This window comes from Eupeodes corollae, chromosome 3 (assembly GCF_945859685.1).
Source record: "Eupeodes corollae chromosome 3, idEupCoro1.1, whole genome shotgun sequence".
NCBI lineage: Eukaryota > Metazoa > Arthropoda > Insecta > Diptera > Syrphidae > Eupeodes > Eupeodes corollae.
Window position 1 is genome coordinate 115,177,000 of NC_079149.1, and position 27,240 is coordinate 115,204,239.

General features: G+C 36.6%; 1 protein-coding gene across 1 annotated transcript; it reads left to right on the forward strand.

The window, feature by feature from the left end:
- Positions 1–26,023, forward strand: LOC129949115 (cytoplasmic dynein 2 heavy chain 1). The gene is made up of 35 exons (XM_056060373.1): positions 1–144; positions 331–734; positions 790–874; positions 952–1,078; positions 1,150–1,280; positions 1,333–1,659; positions 1,718–2,079; positions 2,300–2,466; positions 2,583–3,006; positions 3,061–3,293; positions 3,352–3,705; positions 3,764–4,010; positions 4,070–4,843; positions 4,906–5,204; positions 5,605–5,821; positions 5,969–6,205; positions 7,238–7,894; positions 8,476–8,658; positions 8,741–9,660; positions 15,486–15,611; positions 15,672–15,803; positions 15,862–16,354; positions 16,414–16,824; positions 16,894–17,007; positions 19,372–19,485; positions 19,550–19,649; positions 19,711–19,943; positions 20,013–20,235; positions 20,289–20,626; positions 20,682–21,655; positions 21,708–24,135; positions 24,195–24,302; positions 24,362–24,466; positions 24,678–24,965; positions 25,622–26,023. The coding sequence occupies exons 1-35, from the start codon at positions 108–110 to the stop codon at positions 25,886–25,888; spliced, it is 12,639 nt and encodes a 4,212-aa protein (XP_055916348.1). The 5' UTR covers positions 1–107; the 3' UTR covers positions 25,889–26,023.
- Positions 26,024–27,240: the final 1,217 nt, after the last annotated feature.

Here is a 27,240-nt window from a genome sequence, read left to right on the forward strand (position 1 = left end):
TGCAATAAAACGCAAGTCCCCAAAACAAAGGAACACAACAACGTCGTATACCAACGAACCAAAATATATCTTGAGATTTCATCAGCTCAGCAGCAGGCTTCAGAGTGATGTCCAATAAAACGAAATTTATTATCAACACTTCGGGTAAGTAGCTTCCATAAACGGAAACATTTGAACTTCTGAAGAACCAGATAAGATAATCTTCGCCTCGGATATCCTTTCCTCCATCCTATGTAACGTTATGTACATCGTCCTGAAATTCCTCCGTATCCCACCTACTCGTATACCTATGTACATACTTCTTTGCTATACCTCTCTGATATAAACCAGTTGATTACTTTGATGCAATATCCGGTCATGAGGACCACCAGCCCATTGTTGAATTCCTGGAAACCGATGAAATCACAGTGCTTGCCGCAACCACCACCGATGGCAAACTCAAGTTTCACCACCAAATTCCAAACGATGATGTCTGTTTGTTGTTCTATAAGATCCCCAAAGTTGGTTCCCCATCATCCTTGTCGTCGTCGTCGTCGACATTATTATCTTCGTCGTCGTCGGGAGGAGGAGGTAGAATTGGAGGTGGAGCTGGATCTGGTGCTGGGGCAGCACTAAATAGAACTCCCGAATTGATGGATAACCAAAGCTTGGGAATGCTCACCCTTGAGGGTGGCATGGTAAAATCGATTTACAATTCAATGTCCAGAGTATTTTCGCCGCATGCCGTTGTTAAGGTAGGTATTTTGGGGTTGTCAGTGCTAATTTTGACAACATTTTGAGATTTTACAGAAGGCTGAGTATAGTCCGGAGTTGAGTGGCCTACTTGAGAGTTTGCATGTTTCGTTGGGTTCTACCTTGGGATTACCACAATCAGGTATGTGGTTTGGGAACCTTAATTCCTATCGTGTTATCTGTTTAATGAAAATTGATTGGATATCTATTGTTTCACAGGTATAGCCTCAATAACTGATGAGATTAAATATTGGAAGCAGAAATTGGACAGCTCTAAGTCGAGAGTCGATAGAGAAATGTCACAGGTTTTTATTGCAGCACTTGATAATATTGACAAACAAATAAGGTGTAAAGTTCTTCATTTATAAATAATACATAACAACTAAGAAAAGTTTTGCCTGCTTCGACACCATATAGGAAAATCGACCCTGGAGCAATGGGAACTGTTGAAGAATTTCTAGATGCAGCCCATAACAGTATTGATGAGCTTTGGCGGTTACCCTATCGATTTCCTCAAGTTCGAATGGCTGACTTATTGGATATTTTAGGTAAGATTTATTATTTTTATAACTTTTTTTTATATACCGTCTTTCTTTTAAGGAAACTTAATTCTCGAGATATGCACTGAAAACCTATCAACTGAAGACATTTGGAACTTAAGCTCTTATCATGTAACTAACTCGATGAGTCAGTGTCATGATATTGTTGATTCGTGGATTCAACTTTGTGACTCTTTGACGCGACTCTTTTGGCCAAACTACGTTCAACATGTCTGGACTGGGGAGCCCCATATTCCGAAACGTGGACAACTGTTTAAGGAACGTCTTGCTGAGATTAAAAGCATTAAGAATCTCTTCAAGCAGATAGTAATTCTGTTAGATGACGATGATATAATTAATTTATTCACAGGAAATTCAATATTCAAAGGTTGGTAAGACTTATATAATGGCTGTCAGATTTTTTTGACAGTTGTAAATTCTTACAGAAATCAACGTTTTTGACACAACCGAAAAGGGTAGAACCAATTGGAATAAGGCTTTGAATCAATTCGAACAAATTCTTCAGCCTATCGATGAGAAAATTGCATTCGCCTTAAAAGCACAACTTCATAATTATCTTAGCAATGCAAGACAAATAATATTCATATTTTCAAAATATGAAACACTCATTCAGAGGCCAGCAGTTTTGGAATTGCTCACAATTGAACGGGAACAATTTGTGCAGTCGTTGCAGATTCTTTTGCAGGATTTAAGAAAAGCAATGAATGACACTAATATGGAACCCGATACTGGGCATATGTCGGTTATTTGTAACGAATGCCGATGGCTTAAAGTTGTGCAGTATCAGGTAAAAATCATAATATGAGGTTTTCCATTGGTTAATTGAATTGATTTTTTGGGCAATGACATTTCTTGCAACTGGCCTTGAATCATAAAAATCAATTCTTTTATCAATCTGTTTTAAATGGAAACCAAAAAAGCGAAAATCGTCAAGCAGTCAAAAACAAATGGATTTATTTTCCCAACAAAACACTTTTTATTTAATAATTTTGTCTATTCATATAAAGATCACTGAAATAGAAAGAGTAAGTCATCTTATAAGTGGAAGAGAGGGATATGATCAGATAAATAAAGTCGTTCAAGAAATCAAAGAAGAAACGGAGTCACTTTTACGAACTAATTTTGAGATTTGGTGTGGGCAGTGTATGACAGCTGTTAAAAGTGGTGAATTAAGGTAAGGTAAATAGTTGAGCTGTCAAATAAAAAGTTCTGTTTAACATCTTCTTAAAATTGTGAATTTCTACTAATTTATGCTAAATAATTTGTTTGTATGGAAATTTGTAATTTTAGACTCCGAGATGATCAACCAGTGGTAAAATTTGAAAAAGAAGGCCGTCAATTGATGCGTGTAACCTTCAATCCCAAGCTTGTAACGTTTTGTCAGGATGTTAGGGAATTTGAAAATCTCGGCTATACCGTTCCCATTGAACTTAAATCTTCAGCAACACATGCTGCTAAGTTCATGTGTTATGCGCGTCGTCTCCAACAAATAGCAACATTTCATAACACTATTGGTGATCGAATGATACCATGTCAACGTCCAATTATGTTAAAAAATGCCATGGAACTTTCTAGATTAGTTCAAGCAGAACCTGCAGCGTGGAACGATGAAGAATCTGTTCAAAGCTATGTGTCAGTTCTACAAACAGCTGTTTCAAAGCTATCGGCTGATAATAATCTTCTAGTTGGTTATCATGAGCAAGCTAAGAGAACGGTAAGAATCAGACTGTTCACATCTTTCTTCTCACGAAATGTGGTATTTTTCTAGATCGTGAAGCTTATGAACACAGACCTTTTTACCCAAGGTCAGGTGTGGAAAGATGAGATGCGTCACTTGCGGGAATTAGTTGCCAGTTTGGAACGTCAAAACTACACAAATTTGGATGCATTCAAGTTACATTGGGACCATCAGCTGTACAAGGTTCTAGAGTACCAATACCTTGTTGGTATAACTGACATGAATAATAAACTACCAGACATTCATATCGACATAATGTTTCGGTAAAGGTTTTTAGAAGTTCGTTGAAACAATGTTACTAAAATTAATACATCTTTACAGCCAACGACAACTTGTCTTTCGGCCAACCGAAGAAGAGATTCGAGAAAAGTATTTCACTCAACTTCGTCGATTTCTCGAACGTCCATGTGGATTTCGTGGGCTTTCTGAGAAATCTACCGATCTCTTTAAGAATATGGTTGAAATTAATAGAAATCAATTTGGACCCCTTTTCAAGAATGCTGAAGATCTCTTTGCAAAGCTAGCGAAATTCAAGATGATATGGAAACCTTGGATTGCTCTTGGTTGCGTTGATATCGAAGAGCTATGCAGTATTCATTTGAATAGCTGGGATGATTGGGATAGAAATTTCAAGGCATGTAAGCATTTTAGTCAAAAAGTTGCTAAACTTCAAAAGTAAGTGAAACCCATAGTTCTTGTGTGTGTTTGAGTTTTCAATGCCTTTCTTCCTCAGTTCCGAGGAACAGATTGATTGTTTCGTGATAAATATTTTGCCACTCCGTTCTGACATCGAATTCATAAGTCGGCGGTATTGGGAGGTTTTATCCAACAGCTTAAGAACATCAATTTTAAACGATGTTAATATGATTCAAGAATTCCTCCAAGGTTCTATGCAGTTTCTACAAAATGTTCCTATGGATGAAGCAACGATCACAGAATCGGGCATGAAATATGAGAAGATGACTTCGGAGCTGCCAAAAGTAAGAAGACAAATTTCAATATTTTTTGTAGTTCTTGCATTTTCTAATTTTTTTTAAAGATTAACACAACAATAGAAGTGGTAAAAGGCAAAGACACCTGCCTCGCAGGTTGGTGCAAGGAACGTGTCTCTGCCTTAGCGAGTATTCTTCAGCAGTGGGAGAAATTGCAACCTCTCATTGAAAACCACGCTGTAATCCTTCAAAGACAGGTAGACATCATAAAGGATCAGGCTAACTCCCAAATCCAAAATCTGCACAGTGAAGCTGAGAAGTTTATTCTTCGTTGGGAATCTACAGTTGCTGAGCTAGAAGCAAATAAAGAAGCAAATTTGGATCTTTTCAAAGAACGCTATGACTACTGGAGTAGCATTAAAGATAAAAAGAATCAACTTATTGCTGAATGTTCTAAATTTAATATGGAATTTCCTGAAGAAATTCTTCAACCATTTGAGAAGATCGATGAAAAAGTTCAAGCACAATCGAATCAGTGGAAGGTTTTTGATGATTTCTCTACAGAACTTGATACACTCAAAGAAGAGGAATGGGCAATTTATCGAAGAAGACCATATGCTTTGACAGAATTCCTAACCAAATGGGAAAGTTCAATCCATTCTTCGATTGATTTGCCATCAACGAGAATTCGACAAATGGTAGAACGTCTTCAAACAGTTGTGCCAGTTCTACAAATTCTTCAATCAGATGCCTTGAGTGAGAGACATTGGGCTAAAATTTGTATGCTCCTCAACAAGGAACCAAAACCAATGCAGAATATAATTTTGAAAGACGTTCTCGAGAATACTAATGCCTTGGTGGCTTCTTCAAATGAAATCGGGGTAAGTTTTGCTAGAAAAAAAAATATGGAAAGAAGCAATTTTAACATATTTTTTTTTCAAAGAACATAGCTAAACAAGCATCAGCAGAACAAGTAGTTCGTCAAGCTTTAAATGAACTTGATCAATGGGCTGTAACGGCTACACTCAAATTAACAACACACAATGATTCTTCAGGGAATAGTGTTTCATTAATAAAGGATTATCAAGAGATTTTAAACAAAATCGGAGACAATCAGTCTTTGCTTCAATCAGCTAAAAATTCAAGTGCTTTTGATGCGTTCTCAGATCAAGCTGAATTGTGGGAAAGTCGACTTAATTCTTTGGACAATTTGCTGACGGGATTAAATAAATCTCAAAGGAGGTAAGCTTGGATCGATTTTCATTTTTAAAGATTGGAAAAATGTGTCTTCTTATAAACTTTCCAGGACTGAAACTTCTTGCATTCTCTTATATTAAAACTTCTTTATTTTTCAAACAAAAATGTCGTTTTTAACCTCTCAGTGTCAATTTTGAGATTTGTATGGAATTTTCCATTGGTACCTTTTAATCTAAAAAAAAAAACATGAAAAGATTAAAAAGTGTACAAAATTCCATTATAATCGAGGGTAAATAAATAATTGAAAGAAAAATAAGAATTTTGACAGATTAGTATCAAAAGAAAATTGATTTATTTTACCAATGGAACCTCAATCAATGACTATCCGCAGACTTTTTTTAAAATTCGTATTGTTGTATTAATCTATGTCAAATGTTTCTTTTAGATGGGTCTATCTTGAACCAGTTTTCGGTGCCGGGACACTAAAAAACGAAGAAGCTCTCTTCAAACGTATCGACAAAGACTTTCGTTATGTAATGCGTGAAATTCAATCCGATTCCAGGGTTATCTCGATCATAAAAATCAATAATATCACAACTATTGTGAATTCTTTAGAGAATCAATTGTCTCGATGTCAGAACAATCTAACGTCCTATATCATGGTAAGTCTGCCCTAAAAAATAGAAATTTTATTTTATTTCCTTTACTTTCTTTTTTCTATAATTTATATAACAAAACTATTGAAAGTGCGTTATCCTTTATCCGCACATAAAAAAATGCTCTTTTTTTGTTTTATTATTGTTTTGCAGGACAAAAGAAATTCCTTTCCAAGATTTTATTTTCTTGGCGACGATGACTTATTGGAAATTCTTGGCCAAGCATCAAAAGAGGAAATCATTCAAAAGCATATCAGGAAGCTTTTTCCCGGATGCCATAGTCTAAATGTAGCCACAATGAACGATGTGAATACCATTAAAGCTGTGCACAGCGCTGAGGGGGATATTTTGACTTTGGGACAATCGGTGCAGATGAAAGGTCCTATCGAGGTAAAATTTCAACTAAAAACAAAAATGGTGAATTTCATTTTTCTCAAATGAGTTTTAGGGCGACTAAATTCTAAAAGTAGATTTCATCATTTTTTATTATAAGCAGACGAGTTAATAACAGCGCGTTACTGACAGAATATTATTGATAGTGAGTTCTTGACAGCGGTTTACTAACCCTTCAAAAAATGTTGAAATACTTGTTCCTCTTGTTAATTTTAATTTTAAAAACGAGTTAAAGTTCATCTCGTTAAAAATATTCAAAAGGAGTTAAATAGTTTTCATTCAGATTGTCAGATTTTACAATATTCTCATATGTAAAAGTTCAAATATATTCTTAAATGTCACACACCGAACGTTGTAATCTTCCAAATTTGATTGATAATATTGCCACAAACATCATTGTCAGATTATGCTCGAAATTGACATATGTCATTGTTTGAAACAACTGACAATTTCGTCAATGTCATATAAAATAAATCTTTTTTTCAGACGCAATAGAATGGTTAGACTTTGGAACAAAATCTACCAACCATAGGGATAGACAATTTTTGTTTTGTCAAATTATTGTCAATTTCTGCTAAACTATTCTGTCAATGTCAATATTGTGAGTTTACAATCGTCTTTACTTAGCTCTACACAGTCTCAAATTATTTACCTTTGTCACACCTAGTTCAGTAGTGAGTAAAGGAACCAATCATTTGACTGTTCGTGGACGCATGTTGTATTCTACTTGCTCATGAAGCCTTTGGGCAATCGATATTAGCGCGTGACTAATAACTCAATGAAAAATTTTCGAGTATACTTGCAAATGTCAAATATTTGTTCCTATTGTAACAAACCTGAGTACTGTCAAAAACAGTCATTTATTTTTACATTTAAAAATATTATAAGCAAATTTGAATAGAGAAATTCACCTTAACAATATCCTCATTGAAAGATATAATATTTCACAAAAGATACTTTCTCCTTTACTTTCCTTAACATCTACCTACCTTAACCTTTCTTTGCTTATATTCTCTTTCATATCTATAGAACTGGCTGAATTTGCTTGTGACATCAATTCAGGACACTCTCAAGGAGCAAATAGTTCAGTGTTATGCAAAAGTGAATACTTTCAACGACCAAATTATCGCAACGTATCCCGTTCAGGTGTTGAGCATTGCCAAAGCGGTTAACTTTACAGCTCAAGCGGAAAGAGCGATTGGCTCGATGTCTTTGCAAAAGTTACTCCAATCGTTGAATGAGGAAATTGCCAAATTTGCAAAGATGAAAAATCTAAGTCGCACTGATTCTAATTCTGATTCACTGATGCGAACGAAGCTAAGAGCTCTATTGTTCGATTTGGTGCATTATGTAACAATTGTTGAAGAATTATTACACAACAATGTTACCAATGTGACAGATTGGCATTGGTTGCAACAGATGAAGTTTTATTTGGATTCGAAGACGGGCATTGTAATGATTAAGATGGTTTATGCTGAATTTGAATATTCGTATGAGTTTTTGGGAAATCCAAATCAATTGGTTAGTACGAGTTTGACACATAAGTGTTATTTGATATTGACTCAGGCTATGCATATGGGACTTGGTGGTAATCCCTTTGGACCGGCTGGAACGGGGAAGACTGAGTGTGTTAAAGCGTTGGGTGCTAAGATGGGACGATTAGTGTTAGTCTTCAATTGTGATGAGGTAAGAAAAAAAAATGACAGATAATTGTTTGACAGATTGTATTATCTGTCACATTTTATCGGAATTTCTAAATTTTAAATTATATTGAAAATATGTTCAACAAAATTTGAATAGACAGCAAAATGCTTATAAAAATGATGTCCCAATGTTAATGTTTGACTTCAATTTTCAAGAAATAAAGGCAATATGACAGTTGAAAGTTTAAAATTAATGTACTTGGAGCCTTATGCAAAGAAACATGTCCAATTTATATCAAATTTATCATCCTTGGTAAATTAATAGTTGAACTCCTACAATAGTCTTTTTTACTAAAGAGGTTCAATTTTGAATAGCTTTCAATTTTAAAGCTGTCATCTTTTGACATTAGGCAAGTCGAAATACGTCATTGCTGATTTTTTTGGCCGTGAGGGAAAGATTTTGATGTGGATGACGTTTATTTTCAATGTGATTTCACTAAACCTCAACTGACAGCAAATGTCAAGCTCTTTGTGGTTGCCAGCACTTCTAGTCATATAATGTTCCAAAATTGATAGGGAAGAGTCAATAATTATGTAAATTCATATGTACACCTTCTTTTCCAGAACATCGATTCCGAAGCAATGGGCCTTATTCTTACTGGCTTGGCTCGTTGTGGAGCTTGGGGCTGTTTTGATGAGTTCAATCGACTTCAAGAAGCCACCCTTTCTGCAATTTCCATGTTAATTCAACCCATTCAAATAGCCTTGAAGGAAAAATCCGAACAAGTTCAAATTGCAGAAAAAACAGTAAGTCCATCATAAACTTGACCTTTAAGCTACTAGAATGTCCATCAAACTAATGAATTTCAAATTACCAAAATACTTCAAGGTAAATATCAATCACCATTGTGGAATATTTGTCACTCTCAATCCCGCTGGGGAGGAGTACGGTGGTCGTCAAAAGCTTCCCGGTAACATACAAGCCCTATTCAGACCTATTGTAATGCAACAACCCGAACCCAAAGAGATTTCACGCGTCATGCTATTTGTTGAGGGATTTAAAACAGCACACGAAATCGGCGATCGAATAGTGGAACTTTTTGACTTGTGCAAGAAGATGCTATCGACACAACGTCACTACGATTGGGGCCTTCGTGAACTTAAAACTATCCTTCTTGCTTGCGGTAGTGAGCTCTCTAAAAACAACACACCATCATCCACACCCAACGACGCCGCCGCCGCCGTCAGTGATGGAAGCAACAACGAAATGGAAATTGTCGTACAATGCTTACGAGCCAACACCATGTCAAAGCTTACTCAACCCGACACCAAACTATTCGATATGTTATTGCAAAATGTATTTCCCGAAATTGAAATCAGCACTCAGCGGGGCTCAACGCTAATGCAATGCATTGCCGAGTCCTTTGCCACTCTCGGTATGTGTCCCAATGACAGGCAAATTGAAAAGGCTCTTCAGCTCCACGAACAGCTTGTCAAACGAATGGGTGTTGTCGTGGTTGGCCCGCCCGGCTCGGGAAAGACGTCCATCATCAATGTGTTGCGACAGGCTTTAGTTGCAAATGGACGAACAATCCGGACACATACTATTAGTCCAAAATCTATGAGTCGAGTGCAGTTATTGGGCAAACTTGATGCTGACACAAGACAATGGACCGATGGTGTTCTCACCACAACGGCTGTGGCTGTAAATTCGGAGCCATCAGCCAACATACAGTCGTGGATAATATGCGATGGCAGTATTGATCCAGAGTGGATTGAGGCATTGAATTCAGTGTTGGATGACAACAAGTAAGTTTTTAGCTATTGTGGCGTTCCAATGATGAAAGGGTGTAATACAGGAGGGTGTATATTTACGTGTGCTAAATTCATAGACAACGAGATTGTGTTGCCAAAAGACATCTTTTGGAACAAAACAGTTTTGCAAAAAAAAAACTCTTTCACTTGAAAATGAGTTCTACCGAAATATTTTTAAAAAAGCAGAAAAAAAGGTAAACACGTTAAGCTTATGCAAGCTAAGTTAGGTAACATGTTAACTGCAGCAGTCTACGGATAATGGCTTTTACAAAGACTGATTTAATATTAAACAGGACCGACTATTTCCGTGTTAGGTCAATTTCAATTCACTTACATGGTCTTGTCAAATTTGTATACCGAATTCTCTGATGGCTTACCCTAAATATCCTTTTGTAGATAGCTATAAAGTTCGTAAATATAATCTGTTTATGTTCTTACGAGTATCTATTCATAGAAAAGTTCTACTGATGATAGAAAGTCTATGCCCTGATTACATCTTTAACCGACAGACTATCAGAACTTAGTAAATTCTATTGGTTATTCAAGGAGTTTTAATGTAGATTAGATTAATGGTAGAACCACTCTGTCGAAAAATTTCTACTGAATTTCAATACATTAGGTTCTGGTTATTTTACGTACCAAGAAAATACATGATCTCAGAGAAATTAACAGTTTTCTTTTACTCCCTGAGATTCTTAAAATACTATTTGTTTAAATTTACATTAGCAATTAACCTAAATTATTTTCAAGATTATTAGTAGTTTAGTAAAACTCGAGAACAATTTCCCTATACTTTGACTTGTAATTTGTACTTTTCAGTTCCTTTTAAGTTTCATTTAGTAATTGAATTCTATTTCAACCCTTCTCGATATTTAAATTTTAAAATTTAATTTTAAAAAAGATTTTTTTTTTCAGAATCGTCTACTTCAGCGTACTATTGTCATATATGAAAGCTTTATGTGACTATACCAGTTTTTGATTTTAACCGTCAGACTAAACTTTCGTGGGTGGTACAGGCCTTAAGGAAACTTTTATAAATTAAAGATATACGAAGGAAATAGAAAGTATAGGTTTTTCAAATATAAGGTTTTATTCTTATGTTTTATTAAAGCGTTTATCGTTCCATCTTTTGTAATATCAAAAGATGATAGCTTCAAAAAGGAAGATCAATTAGTCAAGAAAAAATTCCCTAACTATTAAGCCTAGTACATACTTGTGAACCATCTCGTGAACCCATACAAATTTCAGTTTTTGGTTCACCCGTGAACTTGCTCGTGAAGCTGAGTGGAGAACAAAGTGGAGAGTTTTCGTTCACGGGCAATTCACGTGCAAAATGTACGGGAACTGTTGGTGAAGCTTTGACATTTGGTTTGTTCATGTTCACAACGTGTACTCACAAGTGTGTACCAGTGAGCAATGTCAAAAGTTCACTTTCTCCACTGGCGAACGTTCACTTCACGAGGAAGTATGTACTAGGCTTTAAGTCAAATTTATTTAACGTCAAAATCACAGCTTATTTTGTTTTTTGCAATTAACTGTAACCTGAACTTTATTTCTCTGTAATTTATTTATTTGTTGTACAATTCAATTTAATGTTTTGTGATAAAGGATTCTTTATGAAATTGAAAAAGAAGTAAGTCATATTTCTTTACAATGCAAAATATAACTCATAATGGACTTGGAAGCTTGCCAGAGAAGTTTTTTGTAGGCAATAAAGTTGTTGGTACATTTTGCACGATGAACTAAAGCTATATACATAGGTTAGTCAAGTAAAGTTTCAACTTTAAAATTATTGACATCTGGAAAAGCAACTTCCTGCATTGGTCAAAATTAACGTTCAAAGAACTAAGCTCACTGGAAATTAAATTATTTATTTTGGGCAGGTTCAGGCAACCCAAGGGACTTCACTGCATTCTTTGAACGTACATTTTGACAAAGGCAACTAGTTAGTTGGTAAACTGCTATAAACTTCAAATTCGTAACTTTACTTCACCACCGTGCAAAAACTACTAAAAACGTATTTGTCAACAAAAAAGCTTTTTAGGGAAGCTAAAAGATCTCGACTTGTATTTTGTATTTTTAATAAATATTTCTTATTCATTTACTAATTTTCACAAAGATCCCTTTTACATAAATTATAAAATGAAATTGTACAAAAAAAATAAATCACAGAGTACAAAATAAAAAAAAAACTAAGCTTATAATTAATTGAACAATAATAATTAGCTGTCATTTTGACATACGTGGAATTAACTTGATAGTTAGGGAGATTTTTCTTGACTAAATTTCTAGTCAACTTTCCATTAAAGTTGCCTTAATTGGAAGTAATTTTTTTGACAGCAGGCCAATCAGATACTAAAAACTTGCCTTACTTTCAAGTCTCTAATGTCGTCTGAACCTGCTTAATGCCTACAGCTTTAAAAAGGATTTAAAAGGTCAAAAGAAATTGTACTGTTATTCAAAAAATTCAAGTACTAGTACAAGTTTGTTTGGAACATGTTCTTTACCATCAAGTTCACAAATGAGACTTATTGCTCAATCTCCATTAACTGGCACTGTTTGTTATGCGAGATGAGTTCAGATTTATATTTAGTTAACAAATGTCAAAAAGTAGGTGCGTGTCCATTTGAGAGTCCTTTTGCTAGTTAACTCTCGAGAGAGCCAAATTTTAGAAATGTTGCTATCGCAAGCTCTCTGCTAGAACATTGAGGGTTTTCTTTCTAGTGGCACAGTTCTGTATTTAGCGGTCCAGAGGCCTCGCCCCAAATTATTTTCAAAAAAAGTAAACCATTTTTTTTACTCGAGTTTTTCAATGAATAATTTATTGTGAAACCAAGTAGATTCTTTTAGTATTGAACAAACATATAAATAAATATAAACGGAAAAAAGAATTATCTGAAATTAAATTTTAGGGTTAACAAACGGAACCTTACAAACTTTTTTCGCCGAAAAATCGTTGATTACTCGGAGTAAATCGCTTTCAATGCTCAAGAGTAAAAGCTGAAGGAAAGGATGAAGGCGGATACTTTGTATTTTTCCTTTGGTGACAGATTTGCGTCTTGTGCTTTCCCGTAATCGAGCGGAAACCTCACATTTCTCGTTCTAGTGCGGGTGCGTGATTGTATATATTCATCAGTATGGAATATTTTTTGGCTGCTTCCTCGCATTTATCAAAATCATTTCGATTGGATTACATGAATGATTTCAATTGAGGCCCTGGGGCTCCCGCCCGATTGCCCTCCTCTCAATCCGGCCCTGTGAGGGTAATCTCGTAATCGTGCCCACTTGATAGATTTCTTCTGCTTTTTCAAGAGAGCTTCAAATTGAAGATCCACAACATTTTCAAAATTGTTGCCAGCTAGTGAAATCAAATGTTTGATACAAAACGTTGCACATACATAATTAAAAAAAAAAAAAGATACTCAAATAAGGGAAGCTATTCGCGAGCGTATACTGGTAACACTTAGATTTTAAGCATCCGGTAATCGCAAATCATTTTCGAAGGAAAAACTAAAAGTAAATTGTATGGTGAACATGTGTTCACTTGCAAATGACTTTCAAAAAGATCGAATGTCGAGAGCTATTAGTCAACTCTCCCGGAGCTACGCTCCAGACTATATCCACTTGCGAGATCGCTCTCGAGAGCAGCTTGAGAGGGACTCGCAGCACGTTTACTCTCAAATGGACACCCACCTTTAAGCTTACTCGGTTTTAGAAAAGTTTTTAGTTGCATGTCTCTAGAAATGTTTTCTGTCTCGTTTTTGAGACTTCTTTAAAGATATGTGTCCTTTGTCCTCATCATCATTTCTAATTTTCTATCTAATTAAATTTGATGCTATTTTACAGTAGGGTTTGCTTCATGTCAAAGGAAATGAACGCCAATATTCACAAGTATACAATGAAAAGTTATGGTGTTTTTCTTTTCAATTTAATGTGTCAATTTTCTTTTCAATTTAATATGTCAATTCATTCTGCACTACCTAAGACTTGATGACTTGAATCTTTGTTTTACTTGCCTTTCTTCTTTTCTGGCTCTGAGCTTTGACTATTACCTGCTGACACTTTATCGTTATTTAATAAGGAATTTTTAATAATTTGGTAATTTTGTTCACTTTTTGACATATTCAATAGAATTTTCTGACTCTTTTACTTTTTCTTTTACTCAATTCCCCGTCTAGTAGAAAATTGTCAATATAAATTTGAAAATGTCATCAAAATATGAAGGTTTTGTGCTACACAAGTATCAATTATCTTTTAGTAAATGGTGTGACGGTCGTTTATGTGTCCTACTGATCGACTTTCGTTACAATTTTCCATGTCACAAAGAGTGCTTTGAAGCTTCTTGTTTGCGAATATGTGTTGGTTTGGATTAAGGGACCAAAGAAGTTAAGCTTATGGACTTTACAGTATTAAGAAAGGTTATGTATATTTTAACTTTTTTTTGATGAAGAATACTTTTTTTTTCATAAACTTGGTATATGTATACTTAAGAGCTTGGGCTTGGGCAATGCTACTTTATAGAACTGTAAATAAATAGTTTCCTTACCTGAGATCTTAATTTGAACACATAGGTACATATTTGATATTTCCAAAAATGCTATAAGCAGCTTGGGATTTGTCCGATGTTGCAAGAAATTTGTCACCTCTTCTAATTTGCCTGCAGTTGCAACCTACGATGCCTTTGTTCGACAAAAACTTGAATATATTTCAGGTGTCCTTTTAAAAAAATTCTATTTTGGAGGTACTGTCAAGTATAGAGATTATTTACTTAACCGCACATCAAGAATAAGAAATATTTTACCCAAGTATTTTTCTCCTTCCTGTTTTAACATTAAAAACATTAAGACCAATGCATCGGTGCATCTACTCTTAAATACTTCCTTACTTTTCGTTAGTCTAGTTTCAAGTTTATTATGAAGTGTTTTTATTTTGCAATTGCATTTTCTACAACTACGATTTCAAAGGCAAATATTAAAAAGGTGATAGTGATTGTTATCGTTGAACCAACGATTTATGAACTAATTTAATAGATACAATTGTTTACAATACAAAAAGATGTTATTTATTTATTTTTAAACAAATAAAAATGTAGGTTTAAAATATTGCATTATAATTATATTGTTGTAGTTAACGAAATTAATTATAACAACTTAAGAAATATGAACACAGCTATGGTAAACCGTTTTTCTCAAGGCTTATTGTTTAAAGTACAAAAAATGTAACTTACATAATTTAACATTAAAAATTTAATATATAAATAAAATAAAATCAATTATGCTAGAACGTATTTTGAGATGGGTTTTGATATGTTATATAAAATTACTATTATACTGGTGAGGTAGTTGATTGTAGGGAATTTGTTGTTGATTGTAGGAATTTTGTTGTTGATTGTATTCATTCGTCTCTAAAATAACTTCAGGTTCAAGAAGTTTTCCATCGACAGGCGTTTCTGGCTCTGCAACCGGTGTTGGTGCAACGATTTTTGACACCTCCCGGATAGTTGCTGTTTTCAATTTTTCACTTCTATTTAATTCAAGTCCGAATTTCTTTCGCTCTTTTCGCATACGATCTCGAATTTTTTCCAATGTTCTAAAAGCCGTATCACTCCGAAGCATTTTCTTTCTTTCGCGATCTCGCTCCTGCTCAATTTGGCGGTAGGCGACGTTCATTCTTTTAGCTCGTTTTCGTTCACGATCTTTTTCACGTGCTATGTGATCATTGCGCCGTTTTTGAGCCCGTTCTTCTTTGGACATCTGTGAAACAAAAAAGAGGTTAAAATGATTAAAATGTTTCTATTTTCTTTTTTCAATTATTTTTAGACTATTAACACTTCCATCGGGTTGGCGTATACAATTTGGGAATAATGTCAACTTTATTTTTGAGACACATGAGGTAACACATGCCTCTCCAGCTACCATTTCAAGAATGGGAATTGTCAATTTAAGGTAACATCCTTCTTATTCAGTAAAAAGAAAGAAGTTTATAATTTCGGACACATATTTCAGTTCCGATGACCTACCAAAGGAAATTATTTTAGATGCTCACTTGGCCAAAGAAGAATACGGAGATCTCATGCGGTCTTATTGTCAAGACTATTTCGAGCCAGCTGTTGAATGGGTGGAGAAAGAATATCTGCAGTAAATATAGACGACTTTTTGAAGACACAATAACAACTATAGTGCAATTTTCCTTCAGCTCTCTACCATCTCTAGCTAGAATCTCTCTTACTTGGTCTCTCCTGACCAACATGACCCAAATCCAGAGCAAGGAAGAGTTTTGTATTTGTCTACTTCGAAGTATCAGTGGATTTTTACCAGTTGAAAAACACAATGATTTTGCCAATTATATCTTCGAACTATCCAACGTTTACATCTCGAACCCTTCTAAGGCCGATTTGACTTATTACAATCCTGAACGTGATGCTATTGAGGTCTTTGAATCTGATTTTGCATTTGACAGCTCTCAGGCTCAGCTCATTCGAACCGATCGAGTGAAGTCTTATTTAGAGGTTCTGAGGGTGTTTTTGGAAGCACCATGCTCGAAGTCGTTCCTTATTGCTGGACCATCAGGATGTGGGAAGACCTTACTCATTCAAGAAGCAATAAGTGAACATTCTGGCTATGAGTTGAACGTCATAAACTGCAGTAAACAACTGACGCCAGCCTATATTCTTCACACTCTTAAACAAGTACAAAATATTTACAACATACTTAGCTTCCATCCTATAACAAGTAAGTCTCCTTTTAGAGTTGCGTTACAGTGACAGGTTTGAAGGGCCGAGAATATAAGCCCCGACAAGTTCGAGTTGTATTGTTTTTTAAGAATTTGGACCTCTGCCATATTGATGCATGGGGAACAAGTGAAATTGTTGAACTGATCTTACAACTTGTCCAACGAAATGGATTCTATGCCGATAATTTGGAATGGATAAACATTTCTGGCATCCAGATATGTGGATCGATTTCGGATTCAAATTCCCGGCTGAAACGCATATCACCAAGATTTCTAACGATCAATCATTTTTTGAGAGTTAGTTATCCTTCGCCAAGTGATATGGAATCAATTGTACAAAATCGATTGGAACCGATTTTGATGAGATTTAAAAATCCACCGAATACATTAGATGTTGTGAGAAGTGTCTTGGATTTTTTCACACAGGTTAGATTTCGAAAAATGTGTATTGGTAAAATACACTTTATAGACAAGATTTGTTTTTTTTTTTTCTAGATTCAAGAATCATTTAATTTGGTTCAAGGATTGGCTCATTATCAATTTACACCAAAGATAATTATGAACTTTATTTTGGGATTGAGTCATTATCCAGTGGATTCGTGTAATGAGGTAATTAATTATAATTGAACTTACAAATAATAACGAAAATGCAACATTGCATATTTTTAAATGACAATGATGAAGATTTTAAATTCTTTCCAAAAGGTAAAACCCTCCTTTTTATAATAAGGTTTTAATTTGATATTTAAAAAATGAGTATTTTTGAAGAGCAATTAATGGATTTTTATTTAAATATAAAAGGAAAGATATGCCATTACTTACTTACTTGAGCTAGCGCTACGGCCCTGTGTGAACTAGGGCCTCACCCAACAAACTTCTCCGCTGTCCTATGGATGTGAGTTTGAAGACTTTCCGGGCCGGAGCAATGGTTTCTATGCGGTCTACGTGACCCAGCCATTTTAGACGTTGGAATTTTACCCTTCTGGATACGTCGCTGTACAGCCCTTCGTTCCATCTTCTCATCCACTCTTCTTCTATGCATTCGGGACCGTAGAGCGCATGAAGAACTTTTCTCTCCAAACGACCCAATGTACTTTCATCCGCTTTTGTCATTGTTCATGCTTCTGCACCGTATAGCAGGACGGGGATGATGAGCGACACTTTGGTCCCTCGACAGTTACGTCTGTCGATGGCGACGTTTTGACGTTTTTTTTCGCCCTAATTAACCGTTAAATCCATTTTTGCCGATGGTGTCATATGTGGCCTTTAAATCGATGAAGATATGGTGGGTGTCTATTTAATGTTCTTGGGTTTTTTTCAGGATCTGCGGCAATGTGAATATTTGATCGACTGTGGACTTTCATGGTCTAAAACCACACTATAAGCACCTATCAGGTTGTTGACGATGGGCCCTAGACGTTCACATATAATGGCAGAGAAGATTATGTAGGCGATGTTAAGTAAACGTATTCCTCTATAGTTGGTTCAGTTTATAGGGTTCCTTTTTTAAGAATCGAGCAAACAATACTGAGGTTCCATTCATCCATATCTTACAGATAAGTTGTTACATACTCCTAACCAAATTATCTCCAGCTGCTTTGAAATGCTCGGCATTCAATCTATCTGCTCCAGCGGCTTTGTTTGACTTCAGCTTAGATATGGCAATCTTTGCTTCGTCTAAGTCGGGAGGACGGGAATGTTGGCTTTCGTCGTCTATGTGGAATGGATCAACCTCCCTGACAGCGGTATTCGGTTTGTCGTCGCCGTTATACAGTCTGCAGAAGTGGTCCTTCCATATCCTCAGCATTGACTACGGTTTCACTATGATGTTTCCACTTTCATCTTTGCAGCCTTTGGTTCTAGGTTTATGTACTGTTTATGTATTGTTAATTTCGTTTCACCTGTTCATAAAACTTTCGAACTTCATTCCTGGTTTTAAATCTCTCAACATCTTCGACCGCACGCTTCTCATGCTCTCTCTTTTACCTTTTGAGAAGTCGGTGTTTCTCTCACTTCTTTTACTGATAGAGGTCATGAGCAACTCTCGTCCTTCTATGCCGCCCCGCTTTACGTGACTGTTTTTTGGCTGCATTTGCCTGCCGACATTCCTCATCAAACCAGGGCTTCCTTGTTCGTTGCAGCTTGAAACACAGCATGTCAGAGGCGGCGTCTCTGATTGCATCTTGGCAATGTTGCCACTGGTCCTCGAAACATTGTGTTTCCGGCAGAGAACTTCAAGAAGTTACTTGTAACTCGGTCGGAGAAGGATTTGGCGATCTTTTGGGATTGCAGCCTTTCCACATTGTATCTTTTCCCAGCATTTCCCTGTTTTGCTTGGGTCTGCTGCCCTTAGCTACACCGAGATGTTGAAAGCGTTTCTACCGTTGACCTCAATATTGGCAATATGGTTGATGGTAGTTTGATCTGGAGAAATATAAGTTCCTTTGTGGATGTTGAGGTGACTTTTCGCCCCTCAGCAAAATCGATGAGTCTGAATCCGTTGTAAGAAATGCTGTCCTGCAGGCTATTTTTCCTAATTATTGCACCAAAGAAGTCTTCCCTGCCTAGCTTGGCATTAAAATCTCTCACGCTCGTCGATGCGCCTATAGCTCAAGACTTGATGCCTAAGTCTAGCTCCAATAACAAAGCCGCATCCAAATAAGCGCTGTTGGTTTTTTCGGTAGCAGTTACCATAGTAAATGTCCCAGTTTTTCATCCTCTTTTTGCCCGGCCCATCCCATTGTATTTCCTAGATGGCGGTGATGTCCGCTTTATAGCAGTCCAGATATGCCATTAACAAGATCAAACAATATCAGCTAAATGGCCACTATCTTAACTGTTTCAGCAAAATATTATTAAAAGTCTTGGATGGATTGTAGAACAATAGAATAGACCTTTCAGAAAGATCTAACTTTTTGATTATTTGTAAACCTCTTTAAAAATGATTGTTAATTTTTGTTTCACTACTTTTAGGCTCTGATCTGTGAACTGGTTTCGATATTCAAAGATCGTCTTGCAACCGAAGAAGATATCGAAAAATTCGATGACATCCTAAGAGATACTATGAGAAAGTTCTATGGAAAAGAGGTGGCACAAAGAAAGACAAAATAAATTCGAGTCAAAATGATTTATGAATTAAATGTCTTTGCAGAAAATCTTTTTCATTCCGAAATCACCTAAAGATGCATCTTTAATAGCACTAGCTCACGATGAATGGATGGATGAAGTTCAGAGGCTGATAGCTATTTGCAGTACGTCTAACTTATATTTCCATTTCAAGTTCAAACGAAAAATAACTAAAATCTTCTTTAGGTTCCGAAACATTCATAATTGATGAACCAATTACTAAAGAACTCTTGGATCAGTCGGCAAAAATTGCCCGAGTAATTTCACGACCGAATTCCCACCTGATGATTATAGCACAGCCTAGTGGCAGGCACTTGGATGCAATGAATATCGCTTCGACACAATTACAAGCTAAGATTTATCTTCCCCAAGGTGTCAAGGATTATAACATTCAGGATTTTTATAATGATCTGAAATTGGTATGTCACAAAAATCTATCCAAAAGCTCACACTTCCCTATATTTATATTTCCTTAAACCTAATTGAAGGCAATGCAAACAGCAGCTCTAGAAGACCAATGTACCTGTTTGCTGATTGACCACTGCTGGATAACTTATTTGCCAGATATAATGAAACCAATTGAAGCGATTCTTGAAGGAAGTGAAATTCTGGACTTGTTTGGAGATGACTTGGATTCGATTGCCAGTTCATTGAAACATTCTGCCCAACTTGAGGGCTACCAGGACTCAATGGGCTCCTATTTCATTGAACGTTAGTCGACAAACTATTTAATCATGACATTTTGTAACATTTCCATTCCTCAGGTACCAAGAGAAATCTTCACCTGGTCCTTGTCCTGGATCCAACAAGTGACAAGACAAACGAATATTTCGACATCTACCCGGCTCTCTATAGAAACATGGATTTCCTTTATGTTCGAGACATGTCATCAGAAACTGCGGCAATGCTGCCGAAGAAGTTCATTGAAACTCTTAGCGAGGGAAAGGACAATAGAGCCCCAGTATCTTCGTACTTTTCACACGTTTTGAATGGAGTCACTCAACAACAATCACCAAAGCGTTACTATCAATTGATTCGATCGTATTTTTATATTTGTTGTCATTTCTCTCAGGATATTGACAAACGCTTGGGGAAACTCCAGGTAAGTTAGGTTTCTTCTTTCCTCTTTCATAAATAATCTACCATTTTGTTCATAGATGGGTGTTGATAAACTGGCTTCAGCTCACAAAGTAGTGGCAACTCTCAAATCGAACGCTGTCGTTCAGGAGGAAGCATTAGCCGAGAAACGAAAACTGGCGAATGACGCTTTAGAGATGATTTCAGCCACAATGCGCAACGCCAACGAGCAAAAGTCGAGTATGTTGGAACTCAAGAAGCAGGCTCAAGTGAACAGTGAAAAGCTTAAGGAACGTCAGAAAGCAATTCAAATCGAACTGAGTGAAGTTGAACCGATTCTCAAGGAAGCAAGTGCTGCAGTGGGTCAGATCAAGTCTGAAGCTCTGTCAGAAATCCGATCGTTGCGTGCTCCACCCGAGGCGATTAGGGACATTCTCGAGGGTGTTCTGCGGCTGATGGGCATAAGAGATACATCTTGGAATAGTATGAAGACATTTTTAGCAAAACGAGGAGTCAAGGAGGATATTCGTTCACTCGATCCTGGCCGCATTAATCCGGAGAATTGTGAAGCAGTTGAAAAATTACTCGCGTCCAAAGCTGATTCGTTTGAGTTGCGTAATGCCAAACGTGCCTCTGCTGCAGCTGCTCCCCTGGCTACATGGGTCAAAGCCAGTGTAAGATATTCCAAAGTGATACAGAGCATAAGACCATTGGAACGGGAACAGAATGAGCTACAGCGAAATCTTGACGTCGCCGACGATGAGATGAAATCCCTCATGACCGGATTGGATGACGTTGATGCACGAGTCAAGGAACTGTCTGGTCGTTTGAACGCCTACACCCAGGAAGCAGCTGTGCTGGAGCTAAAACTAGAAGAAGCACGAACCACACTCAATTCAGCAGAAGTCCTCGTTGACAAATTGAGTTCAGAGTTTCAAACTTGGAGCGTCCAGCTGGATGACTTCAAGCAGGCTTATAAGACCCTTGACACAAAATCACTGCTCTTGTCTTTTGCCATTAACTATTGCTCCCATTTAAGCTACGAGAAGAGATTGTGAGTGAATTAAAATATGTAAAAAATGGGGTTATTTTAATTTTCTTTTCAGATCCGTGATTGAGTACCTTACGACGGACATGCACATCCCTCAATTCAGCATTACGAAGAATCTCCTGTCGGATCAGGAACAAATCATCTGGGAGAGCATGGGTCTGGATCGAGATGCTCAAGTCATTGAAAACGCAGCCCTCTTAGCCCAAATGATTGACCTACCATTTGCCACCTGTCCTATTCCTCTGGTGATAGATCCCTCTCAAACAGCATACACCTGGCTTCAGGAATATCTTCGAAGCAAGAACAAGTCTTTCGAAGCTACAACACAAAATAATGACCGTTTCTCGTACTCCGTCGAGTTAGCGTTGAGATTTGGAAAGATTCTTATCGTCCAGGATTGTCAAGACCTCCGGCCACCGCTACTGCAGCTGGTTAAGGGAAATATGTTCGTCAAATTTGGGAAGAAACTTCTCGAAGTTGGTGGGAAGCTCGTTGATTTGCATGAGAATTTCAAGCTCGTCATGTTCTCGAAGACCGACAAGCTGAGCATTGCAATGGAGTCAAAAACCTATTGCACGTGTATTCCATTCACCGTGACAAGAGTTGGACTAACCGACCAACTCATATCCAAGACAATAATCCTTAAGAATCCCAATTTGGAAAAGAAGCGTGTCGATCTGCTCCGAAACGAGGGAATTCTGTTAAAACAAAGAAACGACTTGGAAGACAAACTGCTGCAGGAATTGTCCGAGGCACAGGGAGATATCCTCAAGAATGAGAAACTTCTGAAGACATTGAATGAGGTCAAGGAAAGCAGTAGCCATATTGACAAATCCCTGAAGGAGTCAGCTGTGGTGAAGGACACTGTCTTGGAAGAGTACAACCAATTCCAGGTTCTCTGTTCGAATGCTGCCAACTTCTACATAGGCCTCAGCAAGCTCTATGAGGTGTCTCCGGTAGTTTTTACAAATCTGTATTTAAAAAGCGTGGAACTTGTCGAGGACACCGATGAATCCAAGATCTATGCATCTCTGGTGAGGACTACTTTCCAGTATTTAGCCCGATCGACGCCAAGAGAGTCACATATAACTCTAGCAATCTTTGTCTGTAAAAATGCCTATCCCGATCGAATTACCCAACGAGAATGGGAGTTGTTCGTGACGAATTTTATGATCAGTAGTGATGGTTCCACACGCTTCGCTCTGCCATCTTGGATGGACGCAGATGCAGTGACGAAGCTTAACATTCTCCTGACTCAGTGTCCGGAACTGGAGACTGCCCTTCAACTTGACAATGATCGTCTCTGGCGGCCATTTGTGGAGGAGAAGAGCACCAATCAAATCCCGGTCGATGTGAAACCCTTTCAGAAGGTACTGATTTCTCAGATTCTACGACCTGACCTCATCATTCAGACACTGTCTCTCACTGCATCGCATATTCTGGGACTCTCTATTGACTCTGTCATGCAGCCAACTATGGAACAGCTCACCGAGGAGAGTTCTGGAACAAAACCAATCCTCGTCATCACTCAGCCTGAGAACGATCCGTCGACAGAGATTCGAAACTTGGCCTTGAAGAAACTTGGAGTTGGTAAATACACAGAGCTTTCAATTGGTCGGGGAATGGAGAAATCAACTCTTGAAGCAATTCGCAGATCTGCGGAGACTGGAAAATGGATTTGTGTCAAGAATGTACACCTGATTCCCAATTGGTTGGTCGATCTCGACCGAGAACTAGAGACTTTGAAGTGTTCCGATGATTTCCGTTTGTGGATTATTTGTGAATCAACGAAAGGTTTCTCCGAAGCAGTCATGTATAAATTCGTCAAAGTGCTCTTTGAATTCCCAAATGGCCTAAAGAACAAAGTCCGTCGATTAGTTCAGCAGTACTTGATTGGAATGGCTGCCAATCAGACTAAGGATGCCAAAATAACCAAATTGAGAGTTGTGTTGTTTATTCTCAACTCTGTGCTACAGGAACGTCGTAAATACATTCCCCAAGGGTGGTCTAAATGGTATGAATTCGGCGACTCAGATCTTCGTTCGGCAATGGAAATTATTCAGTGGCTTGAGAAGAGCATCTCCAGCGGAAGGATGAATTGGAAAATCTTGCAGAAGTTATGTGAAAATGTGGCTTACGGAGGTCGCATTAGCAACAATAGAGATTTGTTGGTCTTGCAGAATTATCTGGAAGAATTTTTCACCTCAGACTCAACAAGTAATCGATGGAGTCCGTTGAATTTAAAAACTACCATTCCTACAACGGTAAATGTTCAGGAGTACGTAAATGCGGTGATGAAGTTCCCAGACTCAGACGAACCCGATACATTTAAGCTATCGCCACATTCAAATGTTTCAAGGGATATCATCTTTTCGAGGAATATCATCAAGGCATTGAGGACAGCGTATTATCAAAATGACGAAAACAGTAGAATGGATAAGAGGATTAGGCCAATTTTGATGGTTTGGAAGAAATTGGCTGGGGTAAGTTTTTATAAGCAACTGTGGAGAATGCATTTTTAATGGTTTTTTCGGTTTCTTAGAAATCTACTGTTCTGCAGACTTGGAAGGAAATGAAAGAGGTGAAAGCTTCAACTCCTTGGGAGGCATTTGTTATATCGGAAATGAAAAAAGCGGGACAGTGCTTTCAAGTAAATTATCTTAGGTCAATCAATGTAGTTTAAGTTAATCGAATCCTGCAAAATTCCAGGAAGTTCACAACACCTTATCGAATGTCCACATTATACTTAGGGACTCAAAGAATATATCGAATCATTTTGATTCAAATGTGTTGACAACTTTAGCTGAGAACTTGGTAAGTAGACACCCTTTTTTTTCAGAGTGGCATATTTGGGCTGTTTTGACATTGACAGCTGTTTTCAGTTAGTATCATAACTTGAGGTTGAACCAAGCAACTCCTGCGTTCCATAGTAAAGAGAGATGTATTTATTTTGTCGCTTTAAATGCTTTTTTTCAAAAGAAAGACATCCTTACAATAAAGTTATAATATTTTATATTATACATAGGTTCCTTTATCATGGAGACAAATTTGGGCAGGACCTCGATCAACAATCGATTACTTGAAAGGCTTAATATTCAAATCAAGTGAAGCTGAACGAAGACTCAAATCAGAATTAAATTTGGTATTCGTTGAGAGCATAAACTTAAGTGCGGTATTTAGTTGTGAAACATTTTTGGCCAGTTTGAAATTGGCCAACTCCAAGAAGCTGCAGCAGTCGTCTAAGAGTCTCATCCTCCAGACTAGTGGATCAGTGTCGAGTGATTGCATAGCCGTTAAAATAGCTTCAGTTAAGGTAAATAACAAAATACTTTTTTCCAATAACAAAATATCGAACCTTGTGAGTCACTTTGTTGCCGGGTCCTCATTTGATACATGAAAATAACAAATCCGTGGTTTTTGGGAAATTTATAACCCTCCAAATTAAGTTAAAAGATGGATTTATGGTCAAAATTCTAATTGACACTAAGAAATTCATTTAAGAAAATAGGTCATTACTAATTGCTCCTTTAATAAACAAGCAAAACAAAAAAATGTAAACAAACCGCAATTGTTTGTAGGAATTTTATTTGGTTTTATTTTCTTTACAAAATTAAACTAACCTTTTGTCTTGTTTGTTGCACACCTTGTCTTTGCTTTGCCTTCATTTGCACATCCATTTTAATATGTTTTATAATTTATTTTCAAAGAAGAAATCAAATTTTTGTTGAAAATACTCACAATTTTGTTGTTAGAAAATTGCTGACAGTTCTCATTTTTGAGTTCTGTCAAATTAAATTGACGTTTGCTAGAGATGAGCAGAAAACAAAAAGAGCTTTTTCTTTGTAAATTGTACTAGATGAATTCTTAATGGTTTTCTGAAGTTCTAAGCATGTTCGTTTCAAAATCTGTTTACATATATGTCAATTAGTTTTTATATCTTTTTCTTGTTTTTTTTTTTGTTATTTTCAGGTCGATGGAGCACAGTTTCATAATGGAAAATTAATTGTTTCATCAACTTTGGCACAAAATGAAGATAAATCAGATGAATTTTATATGAGTTTCAAGAAATGTGATAATTTTAGTGAGAATTATAAAGTGGGAAGTGGAAAAAATCAAATACCTCTGTATTCGAATGTAACAAGGGAGAATTTAATATGTTATGTTGACATAGAAACACACGAAAGTGCTGACACAATTTTATTATCAGGAGCAGCGTTGATTGTTTCTGATTTTTAAAATTATAAATTGAATAAAATTTCTTTTTATACAAAAAATGTGTTTTTGTATATTATATAAATAAAGTGATTTATTATTTATATTTTAAATAAATACAAAAAGAATCAGAATTTCTTTTTATAAAATCTAAAACTACATGTTTTTGTGTTTTGCTTGAACTTTTAATGCTTTGAAAGGAAAGGAAACTTTACTAGCGACACATATTGGGAAATAGCTGATAAATGAGCTTAACAGATTCCTGTAATAACTAAAAAGAATGCATATAGGGTGATAGCATCCCAGTTCAAAATTAAAACTGTTATATTTTTTAAAATCAAAGCAGTTATCTTTGAAGTGTGCCATGACTTTTATTTATTTCGTTACTACTTAGATCTGAAAGATATTTAGTGAATTTTCTTTTTTCTCTATCTCTTTCTCTGGTCTAACTGAAGATATCGTGTTCACTGGGGTGTGCCGAAACCACATACATATGTGTAAGTGAAATATTTTTTTTGAAAGACAAGTGAATACTTTCTTTTTAGTTTATAGGAAGTCCAATTAGGTAAGTTAATGAATCTTTTCAGAATAACGTTACAAAACGTTCCTGAATTGCAGAGCGGCAAACGTATACCATTTTTTGAGGAATATGTCTCAAACTCTTATTGGACGTCGGTGATGATGCAAAAAATGAAAATGAAGACGTCTTAGATGACGTAGAGGCGGATTCTAAAGAAGACGATGAAATCATGGCAAGTGATTGCAAAGATGAAGAAAATTCAGAAGAAAGGCACAACTTGGGAGTTATCTTAGGTAAAAAAGGATACAGCTGGACGACCCAGCTATCATCTTCTACTGTCCGGACAGCGGCGAGAAATATAGTTTTTGAAAATGCCAGGTTGTAAAGGTGAAACAAAATTTGTAACATCAGAGGTTGACGCATGGAATCTACTTTTCGATGATGTTTTATTCGAAGCCTTAGGTAAAAATACTAACATCGAGATCAGCAACCAACGTCAAAAAAAAGTATTCGACCAGCTGATTTTCTATCGCCTTCAACGTCTTCCCAACTTCCGGAATCATGATCGACACAACAGAAGAAGAGATTCGTGCTGTGATTGGTTTACTCTATATTTCTGAGCGCAAAGGCAAGGTCGAAAGAATACCAGGGACATGTGGACTACAAAGTGCTCCCCAATTTTCCAGGCTATAATTGGACTCAACCGGTTTTAATTTTTAATTAAATGCATCCGATTTATTGACCGGGAAACGAGAAAAAGTACGGTTCATTTGGGACAAATTTAATTCAAACTGTTCAAAATATTATACGCCCCACTGGTATTGGACTGGACGATTGATGAGCAGATTTTAGGATT